This window comes from Venturia canescens, chromosome 4 (assembly GCF_019457755.1).
Source record: "Venturia canescens isolate UGA chromosome 4, ASM1945775v1, whole genome shotgun sequence".
Lineage (NCBI taxonomy): Eukaryota > Metazoa > Arthropoda > Insecta > Hymenoptera > Ichneumonidae > Venturia > Venturia canescens.
The window spans coordinates 5,667,573-5,685,318 of NC_057424.1; the positions used below are offsets into that span (position 1 = coordinate 5,667,573).

The 17,746-nt window shown below is 40.1% G+C and overlaps 1 protein-coding gene across 1 annotated transcript; it reads left to right on the forward strand.

Moving 5' to 3' along the window:
* Positions 1–475: 475 nt before the first annotated feature.
* LOC122409717 (balbiani ring protein 3) lies at positions 476–17,687 on the forward strand. The gene is made up of 10 exons (XM_043417476.1): positions 476–592; positions 731–782; positions 4,013–4,155; positions 9,657–10,093; positions 11,747–12,296; positions 12,582–12,831; positions 12,945–13,246; positions 13,394–13,854; positions 14,313–15,705; positions 15,868–17,687. The coding sequence occupies exons 3-10, from the start codon at positions 4,053–4,055 to the stop codon at positions 16,491–16,493; spliced, it is 4,122 nt and encodes a 1,373-aa protein (XP_043273411.1). The 5' UTR covers positions 476–592; positions 731–782; positions 4,013–4,052; the 3' UTR covers positions 16,494–17,687.
* The last annotated feature ends 59 nt before the right edge of the window (positions 17,688–17,746 follow it).

A 17,746-nucleotide genomic window follows, 5' to 3' on the forward strand; every position in this document is an offset into this window, starting at 1 on the left:
TGCATACCTCCATGACCGCTTCTCGGAGGAGGCAGCGAATAAGTAGAGAGGAGGCCAATGATCGAGACCAAAAAGAATAAGAAAGAGAATAATCTGCAAACATCTAGGGAATTGGCTTTTTTTACATTTTTCTTCTCTTTCTTCTTCTCCTTTGTGATTCCGAGGATTTGGCGAGGAGCGTGCGCGCGTGTGTGGCTTTCGGGAAGGCGAAGACTTTGATGATGTTGAATTGGGCTGGTCTTTCAGTCGTAAACTATATGAGCGAGTTTTAATACACACATGTACGTACGTACACACCTACAAATACATAGACTTTTCTTACCGTCTGCACAAGAGCGGCGTACATGGATACGATTCCTGGTGGTTTATGCTCCGCGTCAAAACCCGCGGGAGCGAGAATCGCAAGAAGGGGGTCATCGGGCGCGAAGGGGGCCCCCGCGCGAGAGCGCCTCGGACTATCATCACGTTCTCAGGGATCACGTCCAGTACACCACCGTACGTCGTCCAAGTATCTTCGCACGTTCAAGCCGCAGGCTCCGCGCACTTATCAACGAAGCTCAATTAATCGAAACAATTTCCATTTTCTTTCGTGGTACTTTATTCTTCATTATCGTTATTCATTCGTCATTATTTGTATACATTTTTTTTATTTTGTTTTTACACTTTTCTCGTACAATTTATCGGTTTTTTTTTCTCCCGTTTTTTAACGATTGCTGATCTAATATTACAGTGTTTGTTTTCGTGTCAACTTATGCGAATATTGGATTACGATATATCCTTGGGTAAGTTCTTATTTCACTGGCTGTTGATGATCGTAGTTTTGAGTTTAGTGCAATCGAAACGTGATTTTTTTTCGTGATCGTCGAAGTTCCGAATTCGCCACGAATTTTTCATCACCTTTGGATTCGAGGGAACTCGATTCGACAATCTCACGGAAGTGTGGAAGTTTCAACAGATTTTTGTACTTAAATTCACATCTGTCACCGGCTCAGTCATTTTTCAAGCTCACAAGCCAATGGGAACTTGATTTTTTGCATGAAAAAATACGGTCCGATGGGAAATCAGTGTTGTCAAAAATTACAAACGCCTAAGATCGGCGGGTTCGGGCTCAATTGGAATTCGTTTTAACTTCAAGCCTGTAAAAAATCACTGAAAAGGGCAAAACAAAATTATCAAATTAATAAAATAAAAAAATAAGTCAATAAAATAAAATTATTGATGTTCTCCAATTTGGTTTGAATTAACGAAAGAAGAATCTGGGAAATAGCCCGAGATCAATATGATCGAGTCCAGTTTCGCGGGGATCGATGAATAATTGATACTGAATTTCGTTTCTTTTTTTTTTGTAATCGTATTTGAAAATTGATCATACGCGAGCCAAGGAAATATTTTGGGTATCCCGTTGCCCCGAAATACGCTTTATTATTCTCGTCGCCCGATTCTTATTCCCACGAGACTACGCACGCAAACTCTTCCCTCCGTCCTGCATTCCCCTTTTTCACTCGTTACAGAAGACACGGTATATCTACGTGACTTGCCTTCTGCGACAATCATTCGTTGCCGTACACATACGACGAGAAACTAGAATGAAAGTTTTCACGAGAGAAAGACACGCGGGAGAAAGTTTGGTAGAGCAAAAAACTGCCAAGAATCATTCGAATTGAATAATAAATCCACGTCAAGTTTTCGATTCCCTCGTACGAGAGAACGTTTTTTTTCTTTTTCTCGGACCTCCCAGCTTAATAATGCTTTTCAAGCGTTCAAGTCTCGAACTAATTTATAATCGATATTTTCAATTTTCACTTCAAATTATTTCACCGTGAACAAGAAAAGTTTGGCGCATTACACTAATCCGATCCTATATGGTAACTTTTGTTCGTGGTTTCTTCAAAAAGTTTCCACGTACTCGTAATTTTTATCCATTTTTCCAACACCGATAATGTACAGCGAGAATCATTTTTTTTAGGTTAATTTTTGAGCTGCGACACTGAACGAATATTCAATAAAAAAAATTTCGTACTGTTTAGTCCGATTTTTCTCGAATTATTTCAATGTGAAAAACAAATTTTCATTTTTTTTCAATCCTCGAATTGATACTAATACCTGAAAATTGAAAAGTCAGTACGATTTTATCGTTCGCAGTCAAGAATTAATGGAAAAAAAATTGTAATCCACGATAATTGGGCTCCTTATTACTGAGCAAGCTAGTTGTTGACTCAATTCGATCGCACATATGAATAGAGAACATAAGAGTGCTATGACCTAGCTTTTCGTATCGATTGATTCGCGGATTCTACATATGCGGTAGTACTTCACGAAAGTACATCGACAATCGCGAACAGAAGTACGAGGCGCGCGGTCCGCAAAAAAAAGCAGAAAGGAAGCTTAACAAAATCCCTCTGTCCTCTTTCTCCGTCCTACACTCCCTTACGTCCCAAAGCTCTTTGAAAAAACCAATTTTGGTAAGAGTCTCGAAAAAGCTTACCTCAATTCCGCAAACTCGGCCCGACCGTTAACCGCACTCTATTCACGTTAAAATTCCACGCAGATATATTTTATATTTACAAAGATTTAGAATATTCTCCTTCAGAATGCAGACGAACGAGCGACAATGGAAAGAACGTTTTTATTGAACAAAAATGTACTCTTGTCCCAATTCACTTTGCTAATTCGGTTTATTATCCATATATTCAGTGACTGCGTCAAGAGAATTTTCTCATTTTCAATTAGTATTCAAATGAATTGCATAAGCAAAGCTTTCGAGTTTCTTGAAAAAGTTAACCAGCTTTCCGCGAAACTTTTCATAAATATCTTTCCGTAATTCAAATCTTGTCACAGGAGCTTCAATTCAAAATTTCAAATGCTTTTTCAAAAGACTTTCATTGATTTCACTTGACATAATTGTTTAGCGATTTCTGTAATGGTGCGTACCCGATATTTCGACAAAATGACAATTTTATTGGCGCAGCGATCGCTCTGATTCGTAGCACTGCGTGTCGGTCGCGTGACACTTATAGGTTATGCTTATTCGCAAATACGTATGTAAACACGCGCTCACGCTTTCTTCTCTTCCAGTCCGATGGTCCAACGATAAATTTCTTTTTCTCGTCTTCGCACGAAACGGTATTCCATTCAGAAGATTCTTTTTATTGAATTTCATTTTTTTTAATTATAATGAAAGTTTCACGTTTTGACGAGGCAGCACGCGGATACGGGAGAATACGGCGCGTTTGACGCGTGGTGCGTGCGTATGACAATAGAAAGTTCGATGTTTCATCGTGTGTGCCACGACCCGGAAGGAAGCCCACCACGGTACAAAATGACCCACATCCGGAAGACCGCTCATCCAGAACATCCCTCATAAATTACCTTCGTCGTCGAAATCAACCTTCTAAACAAAATCCGCTTTCTGACGTGTCAATTATGAGAATCAATAATTCAGGTGGAACTAAATCAATTTCGTTCTATTCGGACGAAATTCTCATCCGTTATTCATGCGCCTTAATCGTACAGACGAGATGTCCTAAAATTCCGTCGTTCCGTGCACGACATTGACACAAAATACATTGTCACGAAAAAAAATTTCTCCAAACTTTAAATTGGTATCGATATTTATAAAGGCAAGAAAATCTAAAGAATCAATATTATTCGTGACACTTTGATTTGTAGAAAAAAAAAAGCGAGCAGCAATTTTGTAGGAGTTGTAAAACTTTAAGCTCCAGTGCCTCCAGTAAATAAATGAATATCTGAAAAGTTGTTTTTGATACTTCGTCTCATTCACCGATAGTCCTGCGCGCGGTCGAATGATGCGCAACTTAGTTTTTCATGAGCGTCGTTCTAACCTCACAGCCATAATTAAACATGATCGATAAACCGAACCTCCACGTTATTTTTCCCATAAAAATCTTGTCGTAAATTCGCGTTACGAATATTTTAACGAGTATGCATTCCCGAACGGGATTGATGAAAGAGTGTTTAGAATCTAAGTTTATCGAACAAATTGTATTTTCAGTTGAAGTGGAATATCGAAGGAGAATTTTGATGCGCCGAGGATGCGCGGTGAATCGTACAAGAAGGGATTTGCCTGCGCCGCCGTGTCGGCCACGTCCACTTATTTCCTGCTTCTCGTATTCTCATCTTCATCGATTCTTGCAGGTATAATAATAGAACGCGAGAAATGTTCACTGAATATTTTAGTAGCGTCTACTGTGTACGAACTGTTTTTAATGTGTTCGCCCCGCTGTATATAGCCGTCGAAAGCGAGAGATGGGTTTACATGCACGTCATAAACTTGGTGAAAGATTGTCTTAATCTGTTCTTGGCCTTTTGACCCACATATGTCCGAATTTATCAAATCATAATTTCATTAAGCTGTTTAAAAAAAAAAAATCCTCGAGTGTCATCAATTATTTTCGTCGAACACTACCGAGAGGTTCGTTCGAGCTCAAAAGACTAATGAACGTGACTTTTGTTTTCATACAAAATCGTACGTCTGACTCCACGCGCAATAATGCGCACAGTTTTCAGTCGAATACAAAGAAATTATATATATTTAGTTTCCCGATGACATCGATGTGATTTTTATACAGAAAACATTCCAAGACTCGATCAGTTTTAAGGAAACTAGCACTATTCCAATCCCTGTACAAACACTGTTCGGAAATACGACGAAAATAAACAGATATTAAACTTCCGATTTCTCTCCGCTACCGACCCGTCCTCTGTCGACTGAAACTCGAACATTTTTTTCCTCCAATGTAAACAAAGCGAACAGTAGCTCGCGTCAGTGAACAAAACACAACGGAATATATGGGCACGAAAATGAGAACATACACTTTCATAATAACGATAATGCAAACGCGTTTAAAAAAAACAAAGCGAAGAAAAAAAAGCGTTAGGCAAACGTAAAGAACGAGCAACAGAATACACAAAAAAAACAGTAGGAAAACTGGAACGCAAAAAGAAGCGTTTTTCACCGATGCCTAGAGAAACCACGTGCTTCTCGTGTGTACGCATATTTTCAATTTAACGTATACATATATAAATGTGGGAATAGCTCGCCACGGATGTTTGAGAGATTTGAAGAGCGAGAGATTCGAGAACGCGGAAACGCGGAACGAAACCGGAACAGGTTCTGGGATGTCTTTTGACGAAAGAGCGACCGCCTTTCTCTCTTTCTCTTGTGCACCGAGTCATTAGTGCCGTGTTAAGTTCCCCGCGTACATGTGTTTGTGCGCTTACACACAAGCAACTCAATTATTTTGTTCTCTCGTATAATTTACTCGCTACGTGCTCTTCGTGACTCTCGTCGTCGTCGCGAAGCATTAAAATCGCGGTTTTGCACAGCTCACTTTATAATCACTCGTTTTCTCAACCAGCTCCGCTCACACGTTACTAATTAATTAGCGAAACGACCTGGCTGCCGCGCGCGCGCTCCGCCGATACTCGACGATCAAAATTCTATCGATTATCGATTTAGTTTATTTTTGCTACCATTTTTCGGCTCAGCATTGTACCCAAAGTTCAGATTGAACTTTGTTTTCGTTCGTATCACAATATCGAGGTCAGCTCTGCTCGATTTAGTGTGAATTATAATTGTGATGCTCAAGAGTAAGAATGTAGGGCAACGTTCAATGAGAAATTTATTCACGGATCCTCAAATCATAATTATCAAAATCGATCCAACATTTTAATTAAAATTCTTTTTTAATGAAATTTTTTTCATTATTATTATTCACAAATGACGAATCAGCGGGGTATCGGGTTTTTCATCAACTTCAACGAAAACTTTTCGCATTAATGCATCGGATTCCGAATGTTAATTCTCCACGAATAATTACTTGAGTTAATAACATTAAATTGTCAATTTAAGGAGTTTCGGTACAGAAGTCTAAATATTAAGAAATTTATCAAATTTGGTGATAATGTTCTTCAACATCAAGTGCGAAAAAACAATTTTTTTCAAAATTTTCTTCTGCTTAGTTATCGAATAATTACGCATTAAAGCAGATTTTTTATGTCCGGAATGTGTATATATATATATATATATATATATGGAAACGCTATGCTTATACACATGAACTTTAGTGATCAATTACTCGATAACTGTATAAAAGAAAAATCTTAAAAAATTTGTATTCTCAAATTTGGCACTAAATAACATGTTCACCAAATTTTATAAAATTCTCAACTTTAAAAAATTTTTTATGTTTTTAGCATGGCAACATTGTATCGGCTGTACCGAAACTCCTTAAAATCATCTTAATTAAAATATTTTTTAATTCCACAAATAAATTGACTTTTATTAAATTTATCGTTTACAATTATTATTTTAATATATATTATTTTATCGAATTTTATTCCTTCAATGAAAAAATGAATAAAAATTAAAAAAAAAAAAAACAAAAAAATTTTTTTTATAAAATTAAATGACAAGAAACTTATTTTCAATTTTTGAGATTCTAATACAAGTCATTTTTTATAATTCAATCGATTATCGTAATTTTCGTAAAATTATCATAAAAAAAAGTAATTAACGAATGACCCCGGAAGTACCAACCCAAATTGAACAATGAAATAATTAGTAAATGAAGGGAGCATTTGGTTCTTCGCAAAGCAAATAAATTCATTGGAAATATGAATTTCAAAAATTCGTTTTTACGTGGCTATTTTTTAATGAAGTATCGCCAATTGAATAAAACGATCGAATTCGTATGTTTCTGCCCATTGTAAAGAACAAAAACGGTTTGTTCGTGCGTCGGCTTGTCGGGGATTGGGGAGATTTGAAAAATTTATCAAAAATGATGGAAATAATTTCGCGAAGGCAAAGAAAATGGTGCTGTCAGTAGGTTGAAAATTAGGATCTCGACGTATTTTCGGTTTTTCGAAATACTGCAAATGTAGAAAAAGAAACGAGTTGTAAAGTAGCAAATGAGATTTGATAATAAAGAGAGAAAAAAGTGAGAGATGTGGAAAGCTCAAGCTTTGTGGATATCGGCGTGGCGTTGACTCGAAATTACGATGAAAACGTGTTCAAGGATCGTGGGACAGGTACTCGATACGCGGTGTGGCTCGCCAAGTGTGGCAGTAGGATGCCGGAATACCGTTACTCGGACTCTCCGCTACCTCTTTTGTATTATTTTCAACGAGGAAGCTCTCTCACACACGTATACACGCTCGCGCTTACATACATTTGTATATAAAATGTGTACGAACTACTCTTGTACTTGCGTTCATCCGCCTTGACGAAAGATCGATATTTTATATATACGCCTACTCGTTCAACAATCCTGCTCGAGAGAAAACCCCCTTCAATAGCCTCCCATTTGCATTGAACTTTCAGAAATTCTATGAGCTATTTACCATCCAAAGTTTCCAATTCACAAACAAAATTACAGAGAGCACTCAATCCAGTTGATTTTCATAATAGTTCGTACCATACGAAATCCCGTATTATGCAGTTTTGCTTAAACATCTCGAGAGATTAAGGTGGATCATGCATGAAGGATCGTATTTTACGGGTGTCTAAATTCGATCGATTTTTACTTCGTAACTAAAGATATAATCACTTTAAATTAATGTCAGAGTTATTATTTCGATATTGTAAATACATTTTGACAACTTATCTTTTGGCGAGTGAAATTATAAGCCGTTGATTAATCCATTATTGACCGGACCCGAAATTTCATTCGTTACTGGCGAAAATACTATTGTTTCTCATGTGTAAAAAAACGGAAAAACAGAGCGGGAATGGATCAAGAAAAAAGTAAATAAAAAGGCAGAAGGCTATGACAGGAAGGAATGGCCCAAGCCAAGAAGAAACAAAATGCTGAAATAAGAAAATGTGAGGTTATACGAGTGCTCATTACCAATTTTGTTTAATCTTTAACGTAATTATTACTAGTAAAACAATCGTCTAGAATTTTTTCTCAAACCTTGTTAAATGCTTCATTGTTATTGTATATTTTTCATAATCTTCGTGAGAAGCGTTCGTTCGTTATATGGAGAGATAAAAGATTTTTTACGCATAGTCCCTATAACCCTGGGCATTTTTTTTTACATTTAAGACGAACCCTTTAAAATTTGACACTCGTGTCAGTCGACTACCCATTTAAACTATCCAAATTTTAGTATTTAAGAAAATCTTTTCGTGTATATGCTACCTTAACACACTTTTGAATTACCTCCCAAAAACATACGCGAAAAGTATTGATGCTTTACTTGTGATTGAAAGAAGCAACTGAACTTTTTTGCTCTTTTGATGATCAAAGAAACGATTAAAATTTATTCTCCCAATTATTAAAATAATGTGTAACTTATTTGTTGTGATTGATAAATTTTAAACACAACGATAGCGGTTAAAATACTCTCGTAGTAAAATCGTCGAGCAAAATGTGACAAAAGCTACTTTCTATTTATATATGCGTACGCATTTTCATATTTTCGTTTGTGTCGTTATTACTCGTTAACCTCAAATAAGCATTTTTCTTTTTCCATTCCCAAGTGATTTTCACCTGTAACAAGGCTTTCTCAAGGCATCATTGATATCTAAAAACGTGATATTTTCGTATTCTCGTTTTTACCTCTCAAAACTTGGGAGGATCCTATTTTATTAACGATGTATGGTACAAAAGTCTAAATAATTATAAATTGATCAAATTTGGTGATAATGTTCTTCAACATCAAGTGCGAAAACACAATTTTTTTTCAAAATTTTCTTCTGCTTAGTTATCGAATAATTACGCATTAAAGCAGATTTCTTGTGCCCGGAATATATGCCTTGTTATGCCACGGGTTTATCTTCGGAATAAAAATTCACTCGATTGTTTTTTTTTTTATTAAAACTTAAATTTATTACTGTTCTTCACTGATTCATAAAACATTCACAAGTTTTTCGTTCTGAACTTCGGCTATTGTCGGTTACGTCTCTCGAGATCGTACCAAGTCGAAGGAGTGTTTTAAAACTGAACTTCGCACGCTTAAAAAAATCTACCTTCGTGCTATTATGTATACTTCGCGCGGGTAACGTGCGTTGATCGAGCGTAGTACGGTCGGCCTCTCACGGTCACTTTTGCTGAGACAGCTACAAAACCGTGTGAACGCTTCCTAAGCTAATTCTTATCAAATAAAACGGATGTTAGTGAAATCCAAATACCTCCGGCATAACAGCCTATATATGTGAAAACGCTATGCTTATAAACGTGAACTTTAGTGATCAATTACTCGATAACTGTACAGAAGAAAAATCTTAAAAAATTTGTATTGTCAAATTTGGCACTAAAGAATATGCTCACCAAATTTTATAAAATTCTGATAATATTGAAATTTTTTGTTTTTAGCATAGTTTTTAGCATGGCAACGTTGTAAGCCTGTACGAAATATCCTTAAATCCGAATCGTCCCACAGGAAGTGAGTTTAGGAAAAACAATTGATTTTTTGTTAAGGTTCCACGAATTGTGTCAGACGGTGGCTACAGTGATTTGAGGAAACCGAGAAACTTGATAAGCCTCCAAAAAGTGTGGAACAAAAATTTTTAGAGAAAAGAAAGACGAATTACCCTCGGTTTCTATTTAATGCAATTTGCACGTTTCTCCCTATGCAACCGGGCGTTCGTTCACGATAATAATAACCGTATTTGAATGAATTTGTTAATTCAGAACCGGTGCTAAAAAGTGGGTTAAGATGTCCAGCATTCGTCGAGCAAAATGTGTGCCCGGACAGAGCTCCAGGGTGCACCAACGACTTCGAGTGTTCGAGCGGATCGGAGCGATGTTGCGAGACAGCGTGTGGCCGAAGGTGCGTGCCAGGCGAATCGACCGGATGCGAGCAGCTCGCTCTCGCAGCTACGAGAAGATCGAGGGCACTCGGTGCTTACGTCGAATACGTACCGCAGTGTAACAACGTCACCGGAGAATTTGAAAAAATTCAATGCGACTATGGCGGCATTGAGACGAAAAAGAGCTGCTGGTGCGTCGATGATTTGGGGGTCGAAATACCAGGCACGAGGTCCGCCTCCAGGGCGTCCATCGACTGTGACAATCCACGAGACTGTCCGGCACACTCGTGTCGCATGTTGTGTCCGCTCGGTTTTGAGGTGGGAACAAAAACATGACAATTTTTGAAAATTTTCTCTTTTTTCATTATTATTTGCTGACCGACCCTTCAGGACTCTCGCTTGTCTTCGAATCTGTGAAAAGTCTGTTGTCACGCTGAGAAACGGAGAAAATGTTTGTAAGATCAACGTATCGTGTCGAATCAATTGAAATTCGTTGACGGAAACGAAGTTTTGGATTGTTGAATCAGTTAATTGAATTTTTTCCCTCCGCTAAGTTGAACCAACAAAATATTTCGTCAAATCAACAAATTTTCTTGTTTTGGTATACGAAATACTTTCAGCGAGATTCGCGAATAAAAAAAAAGTTAAAAAAAAAAAAACATTTTCTTTAACAAATTGTAAGAATTACTCGAAAAATTATTGAAAAATAATCGATTTTTGGAATTTTTTTGCAAACAATAATCAATCGTTTAGAATTCGAGTGAAGGATACTGTACTAAGTATTTACATTCAACTGTCTCGACACCAATTTTATTGAAGATAAGTTTGAAAATTTATAACGCTATATGAGCCTCTGTGTGGCGAGGAAAAATTTCTCTTCAATTCATTTTTATCAATTCATTCACTTCACAAAACAGCGGTGGCTTGATTTTTTTTTTCCATCTGCGACTTTTAAAGCCGATTTAAAAAATACTGTAAACCCCCCTCCAGTTTACGGGCTCGTAAACATCGTCGGCCCTCTGCCTATATTTCTGGTCAGAATGGAAATAAAATGATATTTTTAAGCTCTTACCACTTAATGATTAATGGTTGGAGGCTGCCGTCAAGGGGTCTACCCTAATTAGACGGGCGAAGAAAAGACTATTTTCACGGATTTTTCTGATTGGTATAAATAACAAATATGGATATAAAAATTGTCAGGCCTAAAAAATACACTCTTAAAATACACAAAAAACATTTTTTATATTTATTTTGCTCAGTTTTCGTACAGAAAAATGGGGGAGAAGACATGCAGGTCCAAAAAGTTGATAAAATCTCTGGAATGGACAATCGAAGAAAAACGAATAAAAATGGTTTTAGATTCAATAAGTAAATGGCTATAGCGCATGTCATACGATTTTTTAAAAAATGACAAAATGGGGGCCATCTTTCCAAAAAACTACATAAGAGCACGTTTTTTTCAACGTTTTTTTTTTTGCAAAAAATAAATTGTTCCACTAAAAATTTCAAAATTCGTGTGTTACGCACTATAGCTATAGGCATAAAGAACATGTGGTCAAATTTTGGTAAGGATCGGTTAAATAATTTCGGAGATTTGATCAACGAACCGTCCAAAAACGTAATTTTGAGAAAAACGCGTTTAAATAAAGGCAAGTACGCGACACCGCACTGGGCGGTGCGTATTAGCGCCTTCAGGCAGTCAAGTAAACGTCGCTCAAAAGTACACTCGACTGCTCAGGTCTTTATAAAATTTTAGTATGATACATTTAAATATGTATACTTTCGAAAAATGCAAAAAAAAAATTGATTTTTCGAAAATTCTAACTAGGCTAAACCTCTCAAGGAATTTATCCTGGTGAAATGCAAAAAAATGTACAAACAACCATAACGCGAGCTGGTTTCCTAGAATAACGTTGCTTCTTAAATTTGTGTATAAAAAATGGTAAACAAAAGTGTATTTTGAAATTGTAGATTGATCGGGAGTCGGGATGTCAGAAGTGCGAATGCCGGGATCCTTGCCGAGAAGTCGTTTGTCCAGGTGGAAAATTACAGACGTGTGAATTGATAGAAACATCATGTTCGCGGGAGCCATGTCCGCCGATACCGAGTTGTCGAAGAGCGAAATCGCTCTCGACGGTTTGCCCGGCCGGTGAACCGCTTCAAATAACTGATTCACCGCGGCCTTTTCTCTGCGGCACAACACCTGGAAAACCTACTTGTCCGCCTATGTACAAATGTCTGGTTCAACCGTCTCAGGAATATGGCGTTTGCTGCCCGTCAAGTTTACGACTCGAGAGACCCGGCACGTGCCCCACGGAAGAGCCCCTTTTCTGCGGTACCATTTGTCAACATGACCTGGAATGTCCGGGACCACAAAAATGTTGCTCAAACGAGAAATGCGGCGCGGGCGTTTGTACACTTCCGGTTGGTCTCAGCCCCTGCAGACGTAATCGCATGTTGGCTGAATTATTCAGCATCTCTGAAAAACAAGGCCGTGGATACGTGCCACAGTGCGCTCAAGGTGTGTTACTATTCAAGCGTTGCTCCATCTCAAACTCACATTCGATCATTCCCACAAACAACCCTTCCGTGTTTCCATTTGTCACGTTTTTTTTCCTTCGTTCTCATAAACGAAATAAACTGAAAATAAAATTCACCTGAAAATTCAAAAATAAAATGAGAACTTTGAGGTGCAATCGAAAAAGAGTGTAAACATTGTATTTTTGCAAATTTTTTCCTCGTCTCAAGTACGAAATTTTTCATGATTTTTCTAAATGAATTCTATTTTATTTTTATGGCATTGCAGACGGTTCGTACGAGACTCGACAATGTTCGAGAAACGGCTTAGTTTGCTGGTGCGTCGATTCCGATGGGTTGAAAATTCCCGGCTCGATGGGACCATCGAAGAAAGTTAAATGCACCGAAGTCAGTAAGCCACGCTCGTTATCAGTGTCGTCATGTGCGGAAAGAGGTGAATGCGCTCAGGTTTGTCAGTATGGCTTCAAAACCGATGTCCACGGTTGTTCGACGTGCGAGTGCGACGATCCATGCGAAGGGTAAATACAACTTGTACTTAATTGTACAATAATAGACTCGAAACGATGATCGAGAGCGTTCGAGAGCTGCATTTCTGAAACAGAAGAGTAATTATTGAAAAATTTCGACACAGATATCCCTGTCCTGCCGGAGAAGAATGCACGCTGCGTCGCGAGAACGGTTGTCCCGACTTCCTGTGCCCAACGAGGCCCGAATGCGTAGCGAAAAAAACGTACAAGAGCCCCTGCACTTTGGGAGCACCTCTGAGCGACGAGGTTGGAAATGCACTCATCTGCAATTCGTCGAACGACACGACACTGAACAGCACTCAGGAAATTAATTGTCCGAATGGGCATGAGTGCGTTTTGGTACCGGAAGCGAATCAATCGGTTTGTTGCGCCGTTTCTTCGATCGTCAGCGTCAAAACGCCGACGAGTGAGTAATTTTTATTTCGTGAGACTTGAATTTTAGAATTTTTAACGAAAATTTTCACCGGACGTTTCCGACGCGGTTGAGCTTCCAAAAAATAGTAAAATTGATTTTTCCACGGTTGATACTAACAGAGCTCTCTTGAATCCCCAGTGTGCGAATATCTGCGAGACTTTAACGAGCGTATGGAGGGAACCCGAGACGGTATGACCTTGGCAATGCCTTCGCCGATTTGCGAATCCGATGGGGACTGGGAGCCTCTTCAATGTCAAGGCGACATTTGCACATGCGTGAACAAGTACGGTGTCCCGTTGAAAACCGACGGGAACTTGACTCTCGCCGATTGCAAGGAAGTTCGAGCGTTAATTGAGAGTTGTGAAATCAAAGGTGATTGCGATCTCGAGTGTCCCTATGGACGCGAGCTGGACCCGGCTGGTTGCGAAACTTGCAGATGTCGCGATCCCTGTCAAGGAGTCAGCTGCGAATTGCGCGGTACTTGCACCATGGTTGATGTCAATTGCGGTGAAGCTCGTTACTGTCCAGCCGTCCCGGCTTGTCTCGCCACCAAACCTGGACAGTGTCCTTACCTCGTGCCAAGTTCCTCCAGCTGCGAGGTACGCCGAGAAATCGTTGATTGCTAGCATGATGGATTATACGTGACCTTTCTACGTATTTTCATCATTTTTATGAAAAGTATCGAGTCACTATTGAATAGAGATCCAATACTGACTTAAAAATCGTTTTTCGTTACGAAAGAGGTCCGCGATAACGACGCTAAAGTTTGCAACGTTCGAGTCCAACGAAAAGAATGAAAGAAGCATTTGTAATTGACCAATTTTTTATTTCACGAAGCACTGGCGCAAGTTGAAAAACCACGAATTGTAAATTCGGCAGGAAACAAAATTGGAGAATTACTGGAATTATTGGAGAGTTTTTATTTTATATCGTTTCGCCGAGCTCCAACGTTGCAAACTTCAGTGTCATTCGGCGATACTGGAAAACCGTATTTCAGTGTGTTTGCACAGTTTACTAAGAAAAAGTGTTAATTCGTTAATTTGTTTGAAATCAACAGGTGCGTTGCAGCAGTGATCAAGAATGCTCTGACAACTGGAAATGTTGTTCGACCGGTTGCGGCACTCAGTGCGTCGAGCCGGTAGTAGCAACCGCCTGTCAGCACGCGCGCGCAGTAGCGGAGCACGCGGCAAGAGAATCGGGTGAGCCAGCGAGACGAAGTTACATTCCGAAATGTGAAGCGGACGGATCGTTTAAGAAAGTTCAATGTCAAAGTGGAATGTGTTGGTGCGTCGACCCGGAAGGTCGTGAGATGCCGGGAACGAGAGTCTCGGAGGGCGTTACACCGGAGTGTAACAGACCATTGACGTGTCCAGAAATCGAGTGCGATTTGTCGTGTCCCCACGGACTCGAGCTCGATCCTGGGAGCGGTTGTCCGGCGTGCCAGTGTCGCGATCCCTGCAAAACTGTCAACTGTCGAGGCGAGAACGAGGCGTGCCGGATGGTGGAAGTGGAGTGTAGCTCACCCCCTTGTCCGCCAGTTCCGGTTTGCTTGCCGAAGAAAGACAATCCTTGTCCGAACGGTGCACCTTTGGTAACGCAGGATGGAGCGACTGCGATCTGCGGTCCGCACGGTCGTCAGTGTCCGTCGAGCCACAAATGTCAATTGTCGCCGTTGGACGAGTACGCCGTATGTTGCCCGAAACCCCGGGAAGTTTGCTTCGAACCGACGCGTTACGTTGATTGCGAAACTTCCGGAGTTTTCGGATTTCTCAACGAGAGTAGACCTGAAAGATGGTACTTCGATCCGGCGTTGAACGAGTGTCGACGACGCTCCAAAAACGAATGCTCCACCGGACACAACGATTTCAGCAGCAAACTGGTCTGCGATACGGTTTGCCCCGTTCTCACCGATTGCGAACTGCAACGCGAACGAAATCTCAAAACTGCTCAGAGGCTCAAATTGCCCCATTTCTTACCGCGGTGTGTACCGGAAACCGGCGATTGGGAAGCTGTCCAATGCCTCGAACACGTTGGTGTCTGCTGGTGCGTCGACAAAAAAGGTGAAGCTATCAAAGGGTCTCTTGTTCGGGGAAAAGAACCGAAATGCAACTTCAGGCAAGCTCGGAAAGGCAGATTTCCTAGCGACTCTATCGATCGATCCGATTCTTCGTTCTCGTCCCCTATCTCGGAATTTACCCCCTTCGATTCTCTTGGACTTGGCTCCGAACTCGACCCCGTCTCAACCACGACCAGGTGGAGCATCGCCGTTGCTAAAATGCCCGAAACTCGCTGCCAGGCTATGCGAGAACGTGGTCACGTTCCTGCCATCTGTGACGCCGATGGCAAATTCGAAGCCACCCAATGTGCTGGTGAAACTTGCTGGTGCGTCGACGAAGCTGGCAATCAGCTTGTTGGCTCCGAACCATTTCTCTTGGGAACAAGCACGTGCAGTAAGTCATACGATCGTTCTTGCTCGAGACTTAAGAATATTTTAACGATCGTGAGAAATTCTTTCTGTTTGCTGTCCGTTGTCATCGGCGGAGACACAAAAGAATTATTTTGAAAAAAACGTCCTGGGAACTCGGTTGCAAAATATCTTTTTATTTTTTCAGTTTTCACGCCCGTCGAAGCGGTGGAAGTCTCCCTGCGTTTTCCAGGGCATTTCGTGAACGCGGACACGGAGCGTTTTGCGAGAGCAGCAAACGAGATGTTGCACGATATTGGTGCGACGATAAGCGACGGTGTAGTCGTGGAGATCGACCGGGACGAAGCGATCCTCGGTTTCGAAGTGATCGGATCGGACAAGGTTGACGTCGCGTTCCACCTGGAGGAGCTCGCGAGAACGCGAAGTTTCGCTCTCCTCGGTTATGCTCCGGATGCGACAACGTCGCGTTTCATTCACAGACCATCGCCGAGAGCAGAAATAGCGAGCAAAATATTGGCACTGGAGCAACGAAAGATCAGGGCTGAATTCGAAACGCCCCTCTATCGAAATATGATTTTCGGGATCGCTTCCGCGTGCGCTTTCCTTATCGGCATCATGTTTATTTTGCTAATGATCCATCGGAAAAAAATGAGAGTGCGTCACCCTGAGAAAACGCTGCCCGGAGACCAGCGTTTCCTCGCTTACAACAAACAACCTGTTTACGTCATTTCCGGCCTGGAAAAAGACGACAGGGAAGCTCAAACGATCAACGAAAAAGAAGCAATTCAGTCCGCCCTCGGTCCTGAAGCTTAATAACTCCAAATACAATCGCCTCGAAGAAACGTCCTCATACCGAGCGGGAAAACAATTATTTATTCTCTCATTTCATCGCCATTACTATTAATTATTAAATTGTCTGGTTCAAACGAAATTTTGGTTGGGAAATATCGTTCCCTCATTCATCAGAATTCCTGTAAAATCCGAGGCTTCCTAAATATTTTGTAGAATTCCTGTGCGCACTACTACGGTTTTGAAAGAAATTTTCGTTGATCCAGATTTGCATATTCCTTCATTCCACTTCACTTTTTTCCCCTCGGTCGTGTAACACGGACTCGATTGTTTTCCTTATCGGCATCCATCACTTTTTTCATTCATTTTTTCTAGCCAATGACTGTTCGATCTTGTGACGAGATAATTTATCGTAGCTGTGATTTATCATACGTTCTTCCTGTAAGCGAATGCGTTAGCCTAAAATCACTGTGCGAGTCGATCATATTTATTCGTGAATTTATACGCTTAGGTATGTGTATATAAATGTACTTGATAGGTTCATAAACTTGATGTCAAAGACACATGAAAAGGAGAAACATGAAACGTAGAAGCGCGATTAATAGTTTTGTCAACTATTATACGCACAGCGTCGAAATCTTAGCTTTTTTATCGCGGAGAATTTCCGAAAGCCTGAAGCTTCCTGAAAAATTGCCATTTTTGAACTCATTATCGCCAAAAGTCTTTTCGAAAGAATTTTTTCCATAGTCATCGTTGAGAAAGCGATTATGGAATTGCCAAAAAATTGCCAAATACGAATGAATTTCGTAAAGTGTGTTTGCGAACGAAAATATGTAGAATGAGAATAATTTGTCTAATTTATTTTCTTATCAGAATGTTATTATTTGTATAAAAGTATTTATATTTTTTCGGTTTAATTCAAATGATTGATGAAAAATTGGCAGTCTTCCTGCCAACAATTTCGGGCCTTCGATCCTTCGAAAATGGCTCCATCGCGTTGAGATTTTCACAATTTCCGAGAGGAAGGAACGGCCCCGCGATAAGGGGGCTAACATTTTCGTATATTTAGGTCTTTCGAGACTCGAGGAACTCAAGTTCCAATGGTAACTCGTGTCCAACGAGCAGCTATAGCATATCATAGCCATGTGTAACTTATTTATTCGACTAACCCTTTAAATACTAATGTCACGATAATAAAACTGACGAAGAAAAAACGCATCATCGATTCATTATTTTCATGATAAGCTGCTGCGTTTCCCCCCCTCGCTAGGGTTCCC